This window comes from Eulemur rufifrons, chromosome 25 (assembly GCF_041146395.1).
Source record: "Eulemur rufifrons isolate Redbay chromosome 25, OSU_ERuf_1, whole genome shotgun sequence".
NCBI lineage: Eukaryota > Metazoa > Chordata > Mammalia > Primates > Lemuridae > Eulemur > Eulemur rufifrons.
The window spans coordinates 5127789-5148487 of record NC_091007.1 but is presented as its reverse complement, the minus strand read 5'-3'; the positions used below and the strand labels follow the sequence as shown (position 1 = coordinate 5148487).

General features: G+C 45.1%; 1 protein-coding gene across 2 annotated transcripts in view; it reads left to right on the top strand.

Annotated features, from left to right (window-relative positions):
* USP6NL (USP6 N-terminal like) overlaps nucleotides 1–10480 on the top strand; it is an 84677-nt gene extending 74197 nt beyond the window's left edge. For both annotated transcript variants that reach the window (XM_069458980.1, XM_069458981.1), the window contains exon 14: nucleotides 7966–10480. In XM_069458980.1, coding sequence (XP_069315081.1) covers nucleotides 7966–9326 — 1361 coding nt within the window. In that variant the 3' untranslated portion in view covers nucleotides 9327–10480. The remainder of the gene's footprint in view (nucleotides 1–7965) is intronic.
* Nucleotides 10481–20699: the final 10219 nt, after the last annotated feature.

The following is a 20699-nucleotide window of genomic DNA, read 5'->3' as shown; positions in this document are numbered from 1 at the left end:
AGTCCAGTTTTTCTGACTATTAATCCAGGGCTCTTTGCAGTATGTTGCAGTGTAGATAATGTATTAAATTCACTTACTGCAGAACATTTTTCAGCACATACTATTAGGTTGTCTATCGATGCTCTGCTGAGGATTGAAAAACTGAAGAGGAAGATGTGTTTCTTGCTCTACTGGTGCACACAGAAGAGACAGAATTTACACAAGTGATCACTAGTGGTGTGTGAAGGGCAGTAACAGAGCTAGATACAGGATGGTGGGAGAGGGTCAGGGGAAGGGTAGTGGAGGATGAGAGGGAAGAAAAAGAAATTGCAGAAAGATCACAGTAGGACTCACTTGGCTGCCTTCTGTCGTGTCCAGGCCGGTGCCGTTACAGGAACCCGCAGATTCTGGTCGTGCTCTACCTAATTCTTCCTCCTCCACAAGGAAGTCTGGGTCTTCCGAGCCCAGAGGGTTGGATTTTGCATTTCTTTGGTCTTTCCCTTTCCCTTTTACTTTTAGAGGTCTTTGAGCCTGATGGAATCCTCTGTTCTTTGCATTTGTTTCTTATTTGGTAGGGCCGTAATTCATACATTAAATGGCATTTATTTTAATTTTGAATAGTTTTCATAGTTATTCTGCCATCAGTATTATTATTAGTAGCTTATAGATGAAAAACTCTATAGTTTTCTCTCATCTGAAGTTCAAGGTTCAGTACCTGCCCAAGGTCAGACAGCTGGTAAATGACCGGCCTCTCAATTGACCCCAGGCCTGATTCCAAAGCCACAGCTGCGCATTGTGCCAAATGGCTGCTGCTACTCACAGGCCTCTTTCACATTAATGTGCCTTTGAGTATGCTTCTCCTCCAGGAATGCCCCTAACAGTTCTCTGGATACCTGTGTCCTTACCTATTGTTAGTTTTCAGGACTTGGCTTAAGCATCACCACCTTCCTGAAGTCTTCTCGGCCAGTCCCCAGCCTCCCCGAACCTGTAGGATTTGACAGCCTGTGTTTCATGTCCGAACTGTCCCGTCCTCACACTTCCAGTGCCTGAGCACACGTATCAGTTTGTGTGTTGCTGTTAGAGAAAGTTCCTGTGACAGTGGCGTGCCTCTGTCTCACTAGTACCTGATCTAGTGCCTGGCAGATAGTAGACACACAGGCAATAATTTTATGAAGTAAGTGAAGTTCCAGTGTATGTTTTGGACAATAAAAACTTACTGTGTACAAAAGGTCAGCACAAGGCAGTTTTGGGGGGTGACAAAACCATCCTGTATCCCGATTGCCCTCGTGCACATGCACACACGTTAATTTTATTGTAGGTTAGTGTCTTTTTGAGGGTTTGAGTGGGTTTTCACTTGTATTTGTTTATGTAATATAAACTGATGTTACACGCGCTCAACAGTTTTCACATGTGTGTGTGGACTGAAATACTAGGAAATACGAAGTGCAGGTTTTTAAAATTGACATTATTTCTCAAAGATCTATTGAATTTGCATAGCATTAAATATGTTTATAGTGAGAGATATGTTTAAATAATTGTCTCCCTTCTGTTTCCCTACCTTTCAAATTTAATCTGCTGAAAAAAGTCAAGCCTATGAGGCTAACTACAATAAGTTTTTGAACATTCTTTTATTATGATAGCTACTATATAATTTAGAAAGCAAACTATTTCTTTTAATCACCTTATGGAAGGCTACAATGTATTTGAATTGTATATTCTTCAGGCTAATGTTACATTAAACAGAAATGGAGTCATATTTACAGTCAGTGATTTTGTGAGAATATTTTAAAACTCAGTTAGACTTAATATTTGATCCGAAGGGGATGACTCTTCCCCAGAACAATAGAATAATTTTTTTGACAGCAGCCCCCTGTCATTTCTTACTGAAAACTCTTAGAACAGTCAGAGTACATACATTCTGTTGTTGAAACTTAAAAGTAGAACGCTGCTCACAGAGAGAGCACTTAGGGCATTTTGCTGTAATTACACACGTCTCTTGGGTGCAGAAAGCAGCCGGAGCTCTCAGACCATTTAGCAGCACATCTTGCAGGTGAGCGTGGCCTCCACCAGGTGGCGACAGAGACCCGAGCAAGATCAAGGATGGACAAGGGAAGGCGTAGGAGGGATGCTCTCCCTTGCCCTTTAGGGACCACGGGAGTATTCTTTGTTAGCTTTTAAGAAAAAATGTTACTTAAGAGGAAACTAATCAACATTTTTACCTTTATTCTAAAATGTATCAAGTTATATTTCTTTTTTTGGAGCATATTATTCTAATTGTTAGCACTGCCATAAAAATACCACTCATCTGACCGAACACTGGTGAAAAATATCATTGCTGTGCTGTTTTCACAAAGGCAACCCCCATCACACCTGACAGCCGCTGTGGAAGTAGGGCTGTAGGTCTTCACTTCACTCCTGTGTGTCAGGGGCACGAAGGGGACACAGAATTTTAGGCATGAAGCTGGTAGGAGCGAAAGCATTATATCTGTTGAAAAGCAGCCCAGAATGAAAACATGGATGGTAAATATTAATTGTGCCTGTATATAGCTGTCTCTTTCGACATCAATTATGCTCGAATCTTTTAGTTACCGTGAGTTGCTTAGGGGTGAAAGGAGATATTTAAACCAAACAAAGATCAAGTATAGCAGTATTTGTGTGTGTGTGTGTGTGTGTGTGTGTGTGTCTGTGTGGTAGTTCAAATAGGCCTAGCTCCCTCTACAAAGAGCTTGTACCAAAACGTTGAATGCTTTGTTTGGATCTACTTTTGTGGGAATAAATAGAGAATATTTAGTAGCACATGAAAATATTGCTGGTGATAGCATTTGGCCTTCTTACAGGGTATACACAGTGTCTCTTCAGCTTAGTGAAAGTTGACTAATGAATCTTCAAAAAGGAATCACCTGTCTAGTGAAGTCAGGTAGATTTTTCCTCTTGATGTCAGAGTGACAGCAGTCAGATCCCCGGGCACAGAGTCCTGGATCCTGGCACTGCTGTGGGAGTCGAGCCTCTGCCCTGTCCACTTGTGAAGCACGAGCATGTCCCTGCGCAGACAGGAGAGTCCCAGAGAGCAGGCAGCAGGGGCTGCTGCTCAGGGGGTCCCTGTGGGCTCCTCCCTCTCCTGCCCTCTGCATCCTACCTGCCTCCGCTCTCCTTGTTTCTCCTCTGGTCCTCAGGGTAGGTGTTTGCCTACCCTGACGTCCTGCCCTCCCCTCCCACTGCCCTCTCTCCTCACCCCTCTCGTCTCCCCTCTCCTCTCCCTCTCTCTTCTTTCTTCCCTTCCTTCCACCCCTTCTCCTTCCTCCTCCACAACGTTGCCCCGAGGGCCCCCAGGACGATTTCTGAAATGCCAGCAATGCATGCGCATTGATCATTGGGAATGTCTGAGAATTTTACACTATTCAGAGGTGTTAGGTCAGTGATGGGAGGGAGTAACTTGTATATGGCACCATCCAACGGTGTTAGCACTCAACAAGTATTTAGGGAAGATAGATGTTGATGCTGGTCTCATGAGTCACGTATTAGCTACACGTGTTAGCATGTGGTGTGCTCCCTGGCCACGGATCACTGTAGAAAGTAGGAGTGATCAGACCCTGTTTGAAATTAAGCAAGCCCTGACCCTGCAGTGTGGGCCTGGTTTATGTGGTACCCTTATCCCACAGTGCAGGGCCTCGTAGCCTAACTCGCTTCACTGTCCTTAGAATTTGGAGGAATTGGTTTCTTTAAGCACCCATGTTTTCAGAGGCTCTTTTTATATCCCTGTCTACTGCCTTCTTCCATCCTTACTGAAAATATGAAAATCTTTGTCAGAGCAAAAAGGCCATGTCCTCTAGATGTTTTTGTGCATTTGAGGTACTTGCCACAGTCTTCTCCGAAAGAGGGGTTGTCATTTAGGAATTAATTAGGTATAACGTCATTTTGTCTATACTGGTTTTTTCCCCCAAACCCTACTACATCTAGTTTCTTAGCTATGTGGATTATGGATATTTATATCCATTATGTTTCTGAGCTGTTTATAGTCATTACTCTAATTCATATGAATTGTATATGAACGAATGGACATTTTGTCAACAACTTCCTTGTAAGTCTGTTCCTATTTTAGGTACGATGGGAAGGAATACAAAAGAAGTACTTAGGTTATGGTCTACCTAGAGGAAAGGGGAATGCATCACGGACTATCATGGAAGAACTTTAAGAGGCTACTTTTTGGACATTTTGAATAGTTACAGATTCTTTTCCCAGTGTGCATATTAGCCTCTTGCCCATTCGATAAATGGAACAGGTTAAATTTTTCTTTTAATTATAACATCATGAGTAGATGCACAGAATATTAAGTACTCTTCCTTGGAGAAATTTCTGTGTTTACTGGAATATAAAGTAGTGTTAAGTATAAGGTAAATACTTTTCTTGAAAAGTTATATCTCCCAAGTGTGCGTTACACATACCTTTACATTCCATTTCGTGCCTGAAATTACCACCTTAGTCTCTCCATTACGTCTCACTTATTAAATTCTTTAATTTTTAAATCCTAAGAAATATGTGCTTTATATCCGTAATCCCACATTTTACTATGTGTCTAGTCAAGTCTTTGCTGATATGTGCCTTTTATGTATTTAAAGGATTTCAGAATGGAAATGTGCGGATGTTACAGCGTAGGGGTAGTCCGTGCCGTGGCGGTGTTTTCCCCAGAGATGGTCCACGTTCTCTTAGTCCTCTTTCTTCCCGCCTTCTTCCTTCCACCCACCTCTAATGTGTTTTCTTAACCTCTTCCCATGGCGTAGGTCCTTTATTAAACCCTCTTGCTGCCGACCTTGGCTTCTCTTCCTCACCCTGGCGGTGTAACTAAAGCCAGCCCCGTGACTCTGTGTATCTGAAGGAGAAGAGACGGGGCAGGACAGGACCCCTCGTCCCCACCGAGGGATGGAGGCACTATTCCAAATGTTTTGCTTCCACGTTTTCAGTTAAAAAATAGGTTTAGAATGAGAAAATTTGAATACATATTGATAAGAGGAACTTGAAGCCAAATGTGACCAAGATGTGACTTAAGAGACCAGACACGGTTAAGTGTGTCCTGGAACATCCCACTGGACCAGGTGAACTTGTAGATGAGATTACTGTGTCAGTCATCTTTGAAACACTGTGGAACAAACAGGTGTTGGAAGGGATGCCGTGTGTCCTAGGTGCGTAGCAGGCTGTGCCGTCCAGGACTGTGCAAGTGCACTCCGTGATGTTCACACGACAGAATCGCCTCATGACTCGTTTCTTAGAACATGTTCCTGTTGTTACGTAATTTATGACTGTATAGAGCATAGACTAATATTAATAACTACCAATTGCTAAGTATCTGCTGCTGTATGCCAGGAAATATGCTAGACTTTTTTTCATATATTAACTCTTATCCTCACAGCAAATCTACAAAACAGATACTACCATCTTCGTTTATAGATGGGAAATCTGAGACTCACGTTACATGACTTGTCCAAGTTCACACAGCTTATTAGTGGCAGAGCCAGGACTCAGACTCAGGTCATTTGTTCCTGTGACTGTGCTCTTTCCACTGTGCCTTAGAGATACACAGCTGAACATCTGGCAGTCACTGGCCATGAAAAAGCCCGGCAGTACGTTGTGACTGCCAGACAGCTGACACATTGTCCACTGCAGTGTTGAGGATAAGGGACGTCATCATCCATCTTACTCAGCTAGTTCCAGCCTAGAGCAGCGCCCAAACTCCGGGTCACCGTGCTTAGAAAGGGCACCGTTTCACTACACCATCATCCAAGAGTAGCTAGAGCTGAGGGTCTGTGGAAGCCAGCCTCAAACTGACCATTCCCAGCATTAAGTTGGGTGACCACAGGACATAGAAAACTACATACAGGAATCTGCAGTGTCACAACTCTCTGCCTTTCATGTTTGCCTTGCTCAGTTGTCTTTTTGATGTGGTTATATAAGATATATTTTAATGACTGTAGTTGGTCTCATTACATTGTTGACATTGAAAATGTGTGAGGACCATGAAAGCACCATAATGATCATAAGTAATGGAATATGTGACTTTTTGCTAACAGAAAAAGGCAGTCCGTGAAACTTGTTTTTAGTAAAACCAACCAATTTTGAGATGTGGGGTGTAGACCTAAGGGTAGCTACCCTTTGAAACACCTGATTTCAAGTGACTTGAGTTTTCATGAATTGTGGGTCTACACAGACTGAAACGTTGCAGAAACAGGCTGATCGTCTGCAGAGAAGCACGTGCAGCTCCCGCAGGTAGACGCACCTTCCGCAGGAACACACGTGAGGTGCAACAGCAATTCAGTTAGAAATCTCTTACTTTTTGTTTTTTGTTTTTTAAATACTGCTATGGAGAATTTTAAAAACATTTAAAATTATTTCATGTGAACTAAAAAGTTGGTGGCCTCTGCAGGCTGCCGCAAGCCAGTGAGTGGTGGAGGTGGGGACAGCCCCAAGGCTGAGCGTGAGAATCTCTAGGACGAATCCAGTTTGGGAACAGCACATCTTGCAGGCACAAGTGAGCCACTCTCTGGCTGCCACACTTTTCCTTCCCTTTTTAGTGGCTGTGTTTTCCATCAGGTTCCTACTGACGATTGGCTGTTGTTATCATCTGATAGCAGCCAGCGAATTAGCCAGTCAGCTCACTGTGTTCTGCCCTTAGAAAACCGTCAGACAGTGGGGACTAGAGGAAAGTTTATAAATTCAGTTTTTCTGTTACATAGGTCTTTAAATCTTCTGGATAATTTGTGTTTGTTGGGATTATTTGCCTCCAGGGAAGAAGGAATTCATATATTTATGTGAGACTAAATAGATAACTATAAAATCTATAGAGTTGATTAAAAACCTTTCAGGGGATACTAAGTAGATTCTAATTTTATTTTCATCACTTGCTTTTAACTTGATGGGCTGAATAACTACTTCTGAACATTCTCGACTCAGGCAGCGTTTCAGTCAGCTTCCTCCACTCCATGCGTTTCACATGTTGACCAGTCAGAAGCTAAACCAAAATGCACATGTCACATACAGCATTCATAAGGCAAAGAAAACTTTTCTCAATGACAAGCATTTTAAATTTGGGGTTATTAATTAAAATAATTTGTCCACATCTCATAAAACATCTTTCTTACAAAAGGGTACAAGGACAGTGTTGGTGACGCCAACTGTTAGGCAACAGTGACTGCCTGTGGCTGCCTTTAAACCTGGAGTCCTGCTGAACTCCGCTTGTTCCTTACAGTTCACGTCCAACCTCTGAGCAGTGTGTGGACTGTACCTTAAAAATAGATCCAGAGGCAACCTCTTCTCACTCCTCCCACCACAGTGTAGTGCAGGAATAAAGGGTGGAGGCTCTGGAATCAGCTCAGGGTCTGAATTCTGCATCTGACTAGCTGTGTGCCTTTGGGCAGGTTCATTTCTGTCTCCGTTTTCTCATCTATGAAATGAGTAAAACAGTAGTGACCTGCACTGTGTGCCTAAGGCTAACGTCGTAGTACAGCTTTTTGATCAGTGGCTGACGTGCTGAGTGCTTAGTAAGTATTAACCATTTCTGTTATTAGCATGATTAATTATTGCCACAGTCTGAATGCAACCCATCACTCAAAGTGACCTTTTTAAGTCACATCAGATTATGTGACTGTCCTGCCGAGAGAAATGCGAATGTCAGCCTTGCATTCTTGGAAAAGCACGAGATAATATGTCTTAACAAAATATGAGAGTCTTGTGTTAGACAAACGTATGAAACTCACCCATAAGTTTACAAAGTGTTCCCACCCACACATCGCCTAGTAAGCTTTTGAGGGGTGCGTTTTAGTGTCCGTCTCTAAAAGACGGATAATCCCACCAGGCGCTAAAATGCTGTGGTGTAAAAGTGTGTGTATGAAGGAGTGTACACATACCAAAAGGATGCAGTTATTAAAAATATATCTTTTATACTGGATACTGTTTCCGCATGTATTTTTTATACTTACGAATTTATTTTCTCTGTAGGTAAAGAGGATGAATATCCAAAGAAACCTTTGGGACAGCTTCCGCCTGAATTCCCGGGTGGTGGCGTCAGTCACCTGAGCAACGGCCAAAGAAGCGTGGGCCGGCCGAGCCCCCACCTGGGCAGCAGGAGGGAGGGCGCGGCATTGTCGCAGCCCAGGAAGCACGAGCACTCCCCGCGCCACCAGGGGAGAACGGGCACCCCGGAGCGCGCCAGGCCGCTACGACGGAAATCGGTGGACGAGGACAGCAAGAAGCTTAAGGAAGACGCAGATTTTCAGAGAAAACCCCCGCCAGGTCCACACGACGGTTCCAGGCAGTATAATCATGCCGCTGCTAACCAGAACAGCAACGCCACTTCCAACGTCAGGAAGGAGTTCGTGCCCCGGTGGAACAAACCGTCCGACGGCTCAGCTGCGGAGAGAAGTGCCAGGCTCGCCGAAGGCAAGAGCAGACAGGGGCACCCCGCGCTCGCAGTCGCCCCGAGCCCCGCCGACGCCCGCGTGTCGGCGTCGCACGCCAGGCCGCAGCCCAGGGCCCTGGAGGTGGAGGACGGCAAGCGCGGCTCCACCGCGTCGCAGTACGACAACGTGCCCGGCGACAGCGCGCCCGGCGACGAGGGCGAAGGCGCGGCTGCCGTGGGAGAGGCCCTGGAAAGGGCTCGCGCGCACAGCCCGAGGACCGTCGCCCACCCCGGCAGCCCGCGGAAGCCCGCGGAGCCCAGCGCCAGCCCCGCGAAGGCCCCCAGCAGGTTCACCTTGAGGGCGCAGCCCCCCGGCTACGCGCGCCCGCCCGCCCACGGCGACACCCCGAAACACTTCCCCGCCAACAGCTTTGGGTCCCCCCACTTCAGCCCCGGGGCCCCGGGTCGTCCTTCCGGGAGGCCGTACGGCTCTACCCTTTCGATCGATCTCTCTCCGGACAGAGCGCTCGGCCGCCCGGGCCCGCTCGTGCTGCCGGCCAGTCGGATAGAAGTGCTTCCCGCGGACGTTGCCGCCGGCGGGCACCCGGGCACTTCGGGGTCCCCAAAGCACACACCGTTCATCCTTCCTCCGGTGGATTATTTGCCAGACAGCCGGAAGTGGCCGGAAGTGACTTACACTTACAGGCCCGAGGTGCACGGGCAGTCGTGGGCTCGGGACGCTGGTCGTGGCAACGTAGCGAAATACGCGGCGTTTCAGCACGTCCCCTTTCAGGACCACGGCCTCCCCGCGGTCTCGGTGGACAGCCCGGTGCGGTATAGACCAGCGCGCGCGGTGGAGGACGCCAGCCCTCCCGGCTATCAGTATCCAGGGCCCTCGCCCCCCGCCTACCACTACAGAAACCGGGACGGGCTTTCCATCCAGGAGTCGGTGCTGCTGTGAGACCCGGTCCCACGAAACCCGCGTCGCTGTGTTTGTCATTGCCAAAGCAGTATTTTATACTATTGTGAACAACTTGCACCCTGGTGTCTGTTAGTGATAAGAATACGTGGAAATGTCTTCATCCTCATGTAGATGCTGCTTAAGATGAGCATTTAAATTACGTCATCACTGACCCTTTAAAAAAGAATTTAACCTGGAAACAGCAATAGCATTTAGGGATGCACGCACGATGATAAGGTATTACTGAGTTCCATTTGTATCTTCCTCCAAAACCTGAACATTTTTACTCTATTGGCCCATTCTATTTCCACTAATGTTACAAGTACTGAGAAACCATAGATTAGGTATTTTTAAGGCTACTGTAGTGTGTATGCCTTTTAATAGCTGACATAGGCATCTGTGCATACACATTTGAACACAGAACTAAAAATATTCTTAAAAAGTACTTTTAATCCAGACCCATGGAATAACATGTTACTCTTCTTTTCCCTAATGTCTCTTTTAGTCCAGATTTTTTCCTCTCATATTTTAACCTGGGTGTTAAACTGACTAAAGAGTTTCCCTGATTGTATTAATTCAGCATCTCACAGAATGCTCATCATTCTCCTTCAGTTGCTACCCTTGTCTTTGAATCTGAAAATTAAATACATTGGAGAGAAAGGCTAACCGCTTAATGGTGCTTAAAAATCAAGGCAGTTAAAGTGAGTTTATGGCCTGAGGTGTAGGGCTCCTCGTATCTGTTTACCAGGTCAGTCTTAGCGCTCTTGTGCGCTTTGTTCTGGCCCGACTCCTGCAGAGCTCAGAGCAGGCCGTCCCCACCGAATGCCCAGGCCATGCCGGGCACAGCTCTGCGGTGGGTGCCGGGATCCGTCAGCGCCCGCCCAGGACGCAGCACAAATGCCTCTGAAATTCATTTGGAAGCAGGATCAACAATATGGTTCCTTCTCAGTTCTAACCCCAGGGTGGTCGTTTACATGATCCTTTCCTGGCATTCTGTCTATAGAGAATGTGGTCAGTGGGTTTTACTGTTCTTAATCGGGCCATTAAATTAGCCATGTAAAAATTATAAAAAATGATCCTAATTATTAATAGGAGGGTAGGATTTTGATCTTTTTAAAAAATATAGTGTTAGTTTCATGCTTTTGAAAATTTTTTTTTTTTCCTTTTCATTGAAAAAAATTCAGGTTTGTGGTAAAAAAAAAAAAATTAGTAATGTTTTTGAAAATATCCTGTTACACTACAATGACCAAAACACTGACAAAGTTTTGGGCCCTCCAAGAAAGGATGACTTCATGTTTAATTGGGGAGCTTGTTTTCGACATTACTTTGCTTACATTTGAATACTAGAGAGTAGAAAACCTAACACGGATGGTTCTTCCTGTCGCAAGTTGGAGCTTTAAGCTTTCAAGGTACAAAAGTATGTCTATTAAAATGAAAGTAACATTTGTTTAGCTAGTGAATGTGACAATATTTTTTATGTATATAATGAGTCTAATGTAATTTTAATCAACTTGGTAATGATGTTATTAAATGGCAAAACAAATGCAGTGTATTAAAGCTGAACACTACACTGAAGCTCAAACAAAACCCTGGTAAAATAACCAGGCTCTTGATTTAAATCATGTGGAACCTTCGAAATAAATGTATATAAAAATGTAGCTGAGGATATTAATTCTAATTTTTGAACCATGATTCTGTGACTTATAATAAACCAAGCTGTACAATTTAGTTTATGATAGCAGTATCTGAGCTGCTCCAAAATATATATATCAACATGGTAAATACTGTAGATTTTTATATATATATGCAAAAAATATATATATATACACACACAAGCACTATTTTCTTATGTCATCTGACATTTTTTATCTGTATACTTTTTTTGATGTGGTTGTTTTTAACATGCTGAAAGTAATAAGTATATTTTGTTTTGTGTCTTTTATGTGCATTTTTTTCATATGGCAAAAATGGTGCATTCCTGATGCATCTAAAGCTAATCCTCTGCTAACTGAATATGTGCTGCCTAGTGTTCTCTTACGTAACTTTATATATATCACAATTCTATGTCATGTGCTTTATTAATTTCCAGTAAGATTGTGTTTAGAACTACATCACCTTTCCCTTTGTTTTATTTAATATGACATTGTTGATAGCAATAAGGCATTAATTATGGTCTTCCCCATTATAAAATGAAGCTCTCTATGTAGTTTTTTAAGTAGGGAAATTTAATTCAAAATTATTTTGCCACCATACAATTTTACTCTTTCAAATTTATTTTTTAATAAAAGATAATGAAATAATGATAACAGGTAAAATAACACTGGTAAAGTGGGTCAAAATATATTGATGAAAAACCTATTGGGTAAGGATTTTCTTGGTGTGGAGACTGATTTTACTCTATGACTGTATGTGCGTGGTTTTAAGTATTTTGCCAAAATTATGTCTTTTCTTCCTAGCAGTCTCGTGTAACATAATAAGCGCTTCGGTATAGGTTTTATTTTTTAATATTTACTTTGAGGAGTTAAAATAGATCCAGGGTTTCAAAGAGTTTTAAAACTTTGACTCTATCAGGTGTTTATGTTTTTTAATAGGATTTTTTTTTTTTTAAAATGAGAAGCTTTTTAAAGCTGGGAGATATGTATTAATTCAGATATCAAAGTATCTATGATAAAATGTTTCTTGAAGGAATAAAAAGAAATTCGGTCGATGGGATGTTTCTGGAGAAGAAAACTAGATATTTACAGAGTGCGATTGTTTTAACTTTTTCCATTTGGAGAAGATTCTAATACTAAATTTTGTCATGTTCAGTGTACCTTTAAAGTAGGCTTTCATTGTTCTAGTCACTTCACATGGGTCCCTCGGGTCTCGTCGTAATGCAAGCACAAACCAGTACCTGGGCAGTACTTTCCTGAGAGCTCTTTTATTTCCCTTTCATGATTAGAGAAAAACATGCCATGTCTACAAATTGGGATTTTATTCCGAGGACCTATAGCTTTATCTTCTGGATTTAAGATTATGCTCAGTTCTCTTTTGGAATCACACCCTGATTTTAATATACACCTGATTGTGGGTTATTAAGATTATGGTTTTGGGATTTGTTTTTTTTTTTTTTTTTGCCTTTTATTTTAAACTTTAATGGATTTTAAATGTTTATACCTTATATGGACATTAATGCTCATTGACCCGGTGGATTTAATGAGCCAGAGTTTAGTTTTAAGATGACCCAAGGTATTGAGAATAGGAAAAAGGAATCCGATTAACATTTATGCCTTTTACTTTCAGAAGGATGCTCAAGTTATCCATAAATCTAACTCCCCCATTTTATAGATGAGAAAACTGGTAAATAAAGGAACTAATCTAAGATTTCGTAAAAATGGATCTAGACCTTTGTTCTGGGGTATTTAGCATTATCTGGTATTCTTTAGAATTCTTTAGAATTATCTGGTGGACTTGTAAAATTTTTTCTGCATGGCTCCCATACCAGGCCGCTTAACTCATAATATCCGGGATGGAACCCAGGCGTCAGAGAATTGTATTTTCCCCTCACAATTTTAAGTTCAGTCATTAAGCTCTTTTGTTAACTCCTCCTAAAGTTGATTGTCTTCATATTCCTACTATGAGATATCTTAGAAATTCTGAACAGATGAAGAGTTTTAGAGTTTAGCAACTCTGATGTCAGGAAAGTCAGGAAAAGTTCCACTGGGAGAATTAACCTTACCAGCCGTCTCTGTGAATTCTGATGCACGGCTGACAGTGACGGACGGAAGTGGCTCCACGTGGGAGGTGGCGCGACCCCTGCACTTTCTCTCATGTGCTGCTCACAGTGGTTCTTCCGAACAGGGAGCACCTCCGTAGGATTCCGTCTTCCTGGTCAGCCTCTGCCCCTCGTTTCCTTAAGTGACAATGCTTCAAAGGGCCCGGCTGGTTGGAAGCCTAAGAGCATTTTCAGTATATGAAGAGCTGAGAAAATCCCGAGTGATCTTGTGCTTCATTTGACAGTCTGCATTTTATTGAGCATCTACGATGTCCTAGGCAGGACCGGGGTGGGTTCCCGCTTCAGGCTAGGAGCGTGTTTTGTAATCTGTGCGTCTCCATTCAGTGTGGAGATACACACAGACTGCTGTTGTGGGCACACGATAGGGCTACGCCTGTAGTATAGAAAGGCCAACAGTGAGCCCAGCTCAAGATGCTGGGGCAGCCGCAGGGGGGTGTTGTCTCAGCTGAGCCGGAAAGGACTCGTGGTAGGTAGACGAAGGCAGGGGAGAAGAGGGCCACTTCTGCAGAGGGGACAGAAGCAGGAACAGCTCCAGGGTGTGTGGGAGGAACTGCGATGTGAGTGAGTGTAGGGTGGGGGTGGAGAGGGGTGAGAGGTTCCATGGAGACCCGATCTAGGAGGGCACGGCGTGCAGTTGAACTTGATCCTGCAGGCAGGTTTGCCGTGGTTACACGTCGTCACAGTTCCCGTGTGGGCCCTCGGTGCTGTGGAGGCTGGACGTGACGGAACAACCCCGGAGCAAGTTAGGAAGGCAGGAGGCTGTGGCAAGTGTTTTATCTAAAAGATGCTGAGCTTAAGGCCAGGGAAGAAGTTAAAAGGTGATGTAATCGGAGAATGAATTACTAAGTGAAATTGGCAAGACTTAATTGGATGACTGTGACCCTCATAATCCTAATGAGAAAAGTAGCTAACGCTCACTGGGTGCTGACTAGAAAGGTGCTGGCATTTTACTTGTATTAACTCATTTAATTCTCGCATTAACTTTGTGAAGTATGTTCTTCTATAATTCCCAGTTTACAGATGAGAAAACTGAGGCCCAAAGTTTAACTTGGCCTGAGCAACACAGCTGGGCAGCACAGCCAGGACTTGAATCCAAGAACCCAAATCCAAGCCTGTGCTTCCTTCTCTCCCACGAACAGTTGTAAGGAGGTATAATTTACCTACAGAAAATGTATGCATTTGAAGTTCATACTAAGATGATTTTTTCGTAAGGTTAAGGAATGGTGCAACTATCACAACCAATTTTAGAACATTCTATCAACTCAAAAACATATCTTTTTCCTGTTTGCAATTGAGCCCCACTCCCAGCCTCGGGCAGCCACTGATCCACTCCTTGGCCTTCAGGTTTGACATTTCTGAACATTTCACGTAAGTGGAATCGGACAACACGTGATCTTTGGCACCTGGCTGCTCTCACTTAGCGATGTTTCTGCGGTTCATAGTGTTGTAGCATCGTTTGATAATTACTTTCCTTTTCATTGCTGAATAGTATTCCATTGTACAGCTATGTCACATCTTGTTTTTTCACCAGTTGGTAGACATGCAGATTGTTGTCACATGCTGCTGTGACCATTTGTGTTCAGGTCTTTTTATGGACATACATGTAACTTTTTAAGAAACTGCCAGACTGTTTTTGAAAGAAACTGTATCATTTTACATCACCTCCGTCCACACCCTCGCCGACACTTGTGATTGGCTGTCTTTTGTCATGATAGCCATCCTTGTGGATGTAAAGTGGTGTCTCCTCGTGGCTTTGATTTACATTTCTCTGACAGCTAATGATGTTGAGTATCTTTTCATGTGCATCTGTTTATCTTCTTTAGTAAAATCTCTATTTAAATTTTTTTGCTCATTTTCTAATTGCATTGTTTTCTATTATTGAATAATAAGAGTTCGTAATATATTCTGGATACAAGTCATTTGTAAGACCTGATTTGCAAGTATTTTCTCCCAGTCTGTGACTTGTCTTTTCAATTTCTTAACGGTGTCTTTTGATGTACACTTGTTTTTAATTTTAATGAAGTCCAATTTATTAGTTTTTCTTGTATGGATTGTGCTTTTAGTACTGTATCTCTGCTACCTCGGTTACAAAGATTTTCCTCTATGTTATATTCTGGAAATTGTATAGTTTTAGTTCTTAAAAATGGGTCTTTGAGCCTTTTGAATTTTCATAGATGGTGTGAGGTAAGGATCTAAATTCCTATGGATATACAACAGTGTCAGCACCATGTTATGCTTTCCCACACTGCACCTCTGTGAAAAATCAATTGCTCATATACGTAAGAGTTTACGTCTGAAATGGGAAGGTATACGTTCTCCAACTTCATCCTTTTTCAAATATTTTGGCTATTCTGGGTCCTTTGCATTTCTATTTAAATTTTAAGATCTGCTTGTCAGTTCCTGCAAAAAAAGCCTGCTAGGATTTTGATTGGGATTGTTTTGAATCTATGGATCAATTCAGAAAGTATTGCCAACTTAACAATATTAAGTTGTTATTGTGGCTTGACTTGGGCGTGGCAGGGGAAGTAGCCGCCGTGGTGGGCAGAGGAAAGCGGCTGGCAGGCAGGGAGGGGGCAGCTCCCTCAGCACAGCCCGGGAGCAGAGACCGCAGAGTCGCAGCCGTTGGCACAGACAGCTAAAGTTGCAGACGTAAACACGGTGTTAGTCATCAGCCACGTCTGCACCCGTGCATACTGCCATTTAGCAGAGCTGCCTTTGACAAACAACCACAGCGATGTCCCTGCACATTTGTCAGCTTGTTCCAGCACACGGAAGGCTGTCAGATCTGCGCTGTGGTCTTGAGTTTGCCACTCGTTATCGTTGTGACCTTGGGCCAGTCGCATCCCTCTCTGGGCCTCCCTTTCCTCAGCTGTAAAATATTGGCGTGAGAGTCGGAAGGGAGAGTGGAGGTGATCGAAGACAGTCACAACGACGGCTGCACAGAAGAGTCAGTGGGGACCCTGCAGAAACACTGACACGTCCAGGCCCACCCAGACCAATGGAACCAGACTGTCGGGGCGGGGCTCACGAATTAGGTTGGGTTTTGTTTTGCAAGTTAAATACTGATACAGCCCAACAGTTTGTGATTCAATAGCTAATACTTAGAACCTACATTGTTCCACGTAACACAATTGGATAGGAATATACTGCAAGAAATGGGAGTCTGGGGCTTTAAACCCTTGATGAGAAACTGCGAATGACCTGCCCGTGTTAACAGGCAAAGTGTTTTGACCCGGAGAGGAGAAAGGAGACGCCACCGTCTCCACATGCGTTTCCTTATTTTTCTAGCTCCCACGTCTTCTATCAGAAAACCACCTTAAAGTCATGCTAGGGGATTGCCACTTAGAGGTTTTGAATGGTGTCATGGAGAGAACACAGGCTCGAAAACAAACCAGGAGACGGGTCTCAGCTTTTCTGCTAACTTTGCTGCATCTCAGTCTTGCGAGTAAAGGAGGGATAGTGAGGCCTTCCCTGCGCGCCGGTTCTGAGATTGGTTGCGACAGCGTGCATGGAATACAGGGCCCGGACAGGTGCTCAGTAAGGGCTGAATTGTGAATATAAATGTCGGTGTAGGGAAAGGGCTAATGTCATTGCATATTTAAGGAGCTTTTTCTTCCCTTTGAACTTGTAAAGTGCCCCCAAATGAAATATGGGCCAAGAACAGTAAAAGAAAATAACACAGATTAAGAAGTCCCAAGTTTATTAAACAAGTTCCACATCCCCGTTAATTAGAGAAATTGAAATCGAAACAGTGATTGGCAAAGACAGTTGGCAAAAAGAATACCGTTTGTGGCCTGCCAGGGAGAGGAAGATCGCATTCCAAAAACACCGCGCCTACAGTGTCAGCATTTATATGTTGTATTCTTTGGTCTAGCAATACTACTTCTATGAAATACAAGTGAAAAAAGATACATGTAAAAGGGTGTTGCGTCATTCTTTATAACAGAGAAAAATTGGAAATAACCTGCCTGTCCATCAGCAGAGGAGGGGTTAAATGAGGCGGACTCATTTAGGAGGAAACTGTTCACCCTTTAAAAATACGTAGGTGGCTTTATATGTACTGCCATGGAAAGATCTCTCTCGTTTATTGCTAAGTGAAAAAAAAGCCACAAAACAGGATCCAGACAGTCCTTAGCGGCTTCCCCGAGGTGGGTTTGCCTCAGATGGGCCTTGAGGCTCTTGGTGTCAAAGGTCAGGGTGGGCGGGGCTCTCAGGGTCCCTCTGGAGGGTCACGAGTTCTGTTTGCAGGAGGACTGAGGCCTTCTAGGACAGACAGAGAAGACGACTTTAGAACAGCGGGGCAGGCAGCTGGGCTGTGAGAAGCAGCCGCACGGAAGTGAGGCGGGGACGCAGGGCAGAGGCCCCTGACACGGGGGAGGAGGGCCTGTCCCAGGTAGGGGGACAGCGATGGAGCGAGGCAGCACGTTCACGCCCCGCCGGGTTCAGGCAGGTGGAATTCAGCAAAGGCTGTTCGTCAGTGAGGGCTCTGAGCTGCCCACTGCCCCTTGTGGGGGGGGAGGGGAATCCGAGGGGCTACGGGGCGGGGTGGGGGGGAGCACCCTGAAAACCAGCAGGCGGCCAGAGCCCGGGAGTCTGGGGCTGGCGGGGCTGGTGGGGCTGGCGGGGCTGGTGGGGCCGGGAGGACGGGCTCTCTGCTGTTGTCACGCTGAGGCTGGAGGTCAAAGTGACGCCCAGTGGCCCAGTGAGCAGAAGCTCAACAGCAAAGCAATTCCTCAAGGCAGACAGACACCTCTGACATCCCAAGACCTCGCAATACGGAGGGCGTCCCAGCTCAGATGCCTCCCATCCTCTTTCCTGCTGAATAAATCCAGGTTGGGCTTCAAGGTTTCTTTTCAAAAGCACGTCTGGGAAGGCGTCTTCCCTCCCCGGCCAGCCCTGGTCAGCAGTGATGGGAGGTCGTGTACTGATCCCAGAAAGGAGGTCAAGGCGGCTTCAAACCCAGCTCGTCCCATCCCTTTAAGATCCCTGGATCTCTGATGAGTCCAGGACAGCCTACTCTTTTGGATTTCACAATTAGTCAAATGTTCTCCAAGATTTGGGTGCTGGAACAGCATTGTCCACTTTTATTTTGTCAAATATGTTTATTTAAAAAAATTAAAAATCTACACAAAAAAGAAGATAAAAGAGCATAAACTCAAAAACAATTCTTTACATTGAACATATTTAAAAAAAAATCCTCTGCATTGATTTTTCCCTCTTCATTGCAACCCGGGAAAAGCTCATTCAGCCCCTCGTCCATACACCAGCCTCGGAGTGCCCCGAACTGTGGTGTGTGTTTCGATACCAGATGATATGATTAGATTACGTGGTTTATAGAAAATTAAATTCTTCAGCCAAACCAGATGCTAAGCTTCTGCTCAGAATCGATATACTGTTGGAAGTACTGGAAACTAATAAACATACCATAACTCTGAATTTATGAATAGGTTTTTGGAAATGACCTCAGAGAAGGAGTCCAGGCTGGAAACAGCTTTTGCAACACCAGATGGAGTGTGTGAGTTTAATCAGAGTCCTGAAAAGAGAACTGTACAATGCATTTTTAAAAATTCACCACGAGTTGAATCTGAGAGAAGCTTAGGAAGCGAGATCTTAATTGAAACTGAGATGAGACATTATGACCCGTGCAAAGAAACCCAGAAGTTCCTTTACGACGAAGTGTGCTGGTGGGAAGCGCCCAGAATCCAGGCAGCTGGCAGCGTCACCTGAGGACTGAGAACCTGCCTAAGCAACCAGTGTCCCACCGCAGGGTGGCAGAGCTGACAGGCTGTGCTGTCCGTGGGCCCCTCAGGACATTTCAGCCACACCCAGTGCCAGGAGCCCTGTTCCTGTCTCTCGGTGGTCAAACACTGGGATCCCTAAAACTCCCAGTTTGTGACTGGCATGTCACAGGTGAAGGACAAACCCAGAATCAGCAGGCATCCTGTCTAAGGTCTCTCGAGCAGGCAGGGACCTGCTCACCTTGCCACTCCTGCTGCTTCCAAAGCGGATTGAAGGCACCAGTGAGAAGGAGGGAAGTGGACACTGTGCGTGCACCCTGCCCGCCGGGGGACCGCCCGCAGCGGGAGCAGAGAGGAGAGAAGGCCAGTTAATTTAAAACCAACACACCCAGTCGTGCATGTTCAAAAATTGGTATTTTGGCCCAGTTAAAGCGGGTGAAAACAGCTTAATAAAACTTAGGGCTTAGCTGCATTACCATGTAGATTGGTACGTACGACGATGTCCCCAAGTCACTCACAGTCGTTCATCCAACACAATGTCATCGGCCATCTACTCTGTGCTAGTAAGTGTCCCTCGGTGTCAAGTTAAGTCTTGTTCACTACATTCCTAGTTAAAAACCAACACAAATCCCTCGTGGAAACCCCCGTCACACTGGCTTGGAGCATCACAATAACCTGTTACTCAGTCTGTCTCAAGTCTCACCCTTCAAGCCAGATTTGGATGATGTCATTTTCCTGCTTACAGACCTTTGGTGGCTCCCTGGCCACTCCCCACCACTGGCTCAGCCTGGCTCTCCGGCTGTCTGTGACGTGTGCGGGACCCTCCTCTGCAGCAGGGTTTTCTGTGTCTGCTGCCTGGGGCCCCAGGGCCTCCTTGGAAATGACTCCAAGGCGGTGGGTGTGGGGTGGTGAAGATGGACATTTGTGTGCAAAGAAGTGAGGGGCTTTGCTGGCTTAAGGGACCGGCAGAGAGCTCAGCTGGTTTCCCTGGTGTATTTTCAAACAGCTTGGTCAACGTTGCACCCCTACCGTGCCTGCCCGGCACGGGACAAGGACCTCCCAGGTGCGTGTGAAGTGCATCACCGGCCGGCCTGGTGGCAAAATGACAGGGCGAGGTTTGCCATGAGTGTCCCCGACCCCCTTCCTGTCACATTCTCGAAAGCTCTCCCCACATCTGAGACTCTCACCAGCTTGTATAGCTCCTTTGCAAACCCCAACCCCATATTTATATTTAAATAAGGGCGTCAAATCTCACTTATCTCTATGCTGCGGCCCAAGTTTTTCAGAAGACTCTTCTCTCGAAGTTTCAAGTTACTCAGATTCTTTTAGGAAAGGGTTTGTTTTCACTGGAGGTTTGACTACTTACCTGTCACCCAGGTCACTGATTCTAAACCTTCAACGTGCACGCAGATCACTTGGGGATCTTGCTCACGTGCACGTTCTGATCTTGTAGGGCTGCGATGGGCTGGGAGATTCTGTTTCTTACAAGCTCCCGGGTGCAGTGGACACTGCTAGTTCAGGGACCACACCGTGAGTGACAGGCTCAAGGCCAGGCTTCCCGGAAGAGCAGTGAGGAAGACGTTCCCACCCAGCGCCCCTGGCCGAGGGCCCCAGGCACGGTGCGCTCAGGTGCACACAGTAGGTCCCTTTGCAGAGCTCACGGAGGGAACCCAGGGGTCTGTTTGTCTTTGTCCCCCATGTCTCTGCAGACTGCATTTTCCTCACAGGCTTGGAGCCTTTGAAGGCTCTGGTCTGGCTGTTGGAGATGCTGCCTGCACGTTCAGAAGGCAATTTAGCAAGCTCTTGAGGGACAAGGGGACATGGCTGCCTTTGGGGGTTTCCTGGAGCAGCTTCCAGCAA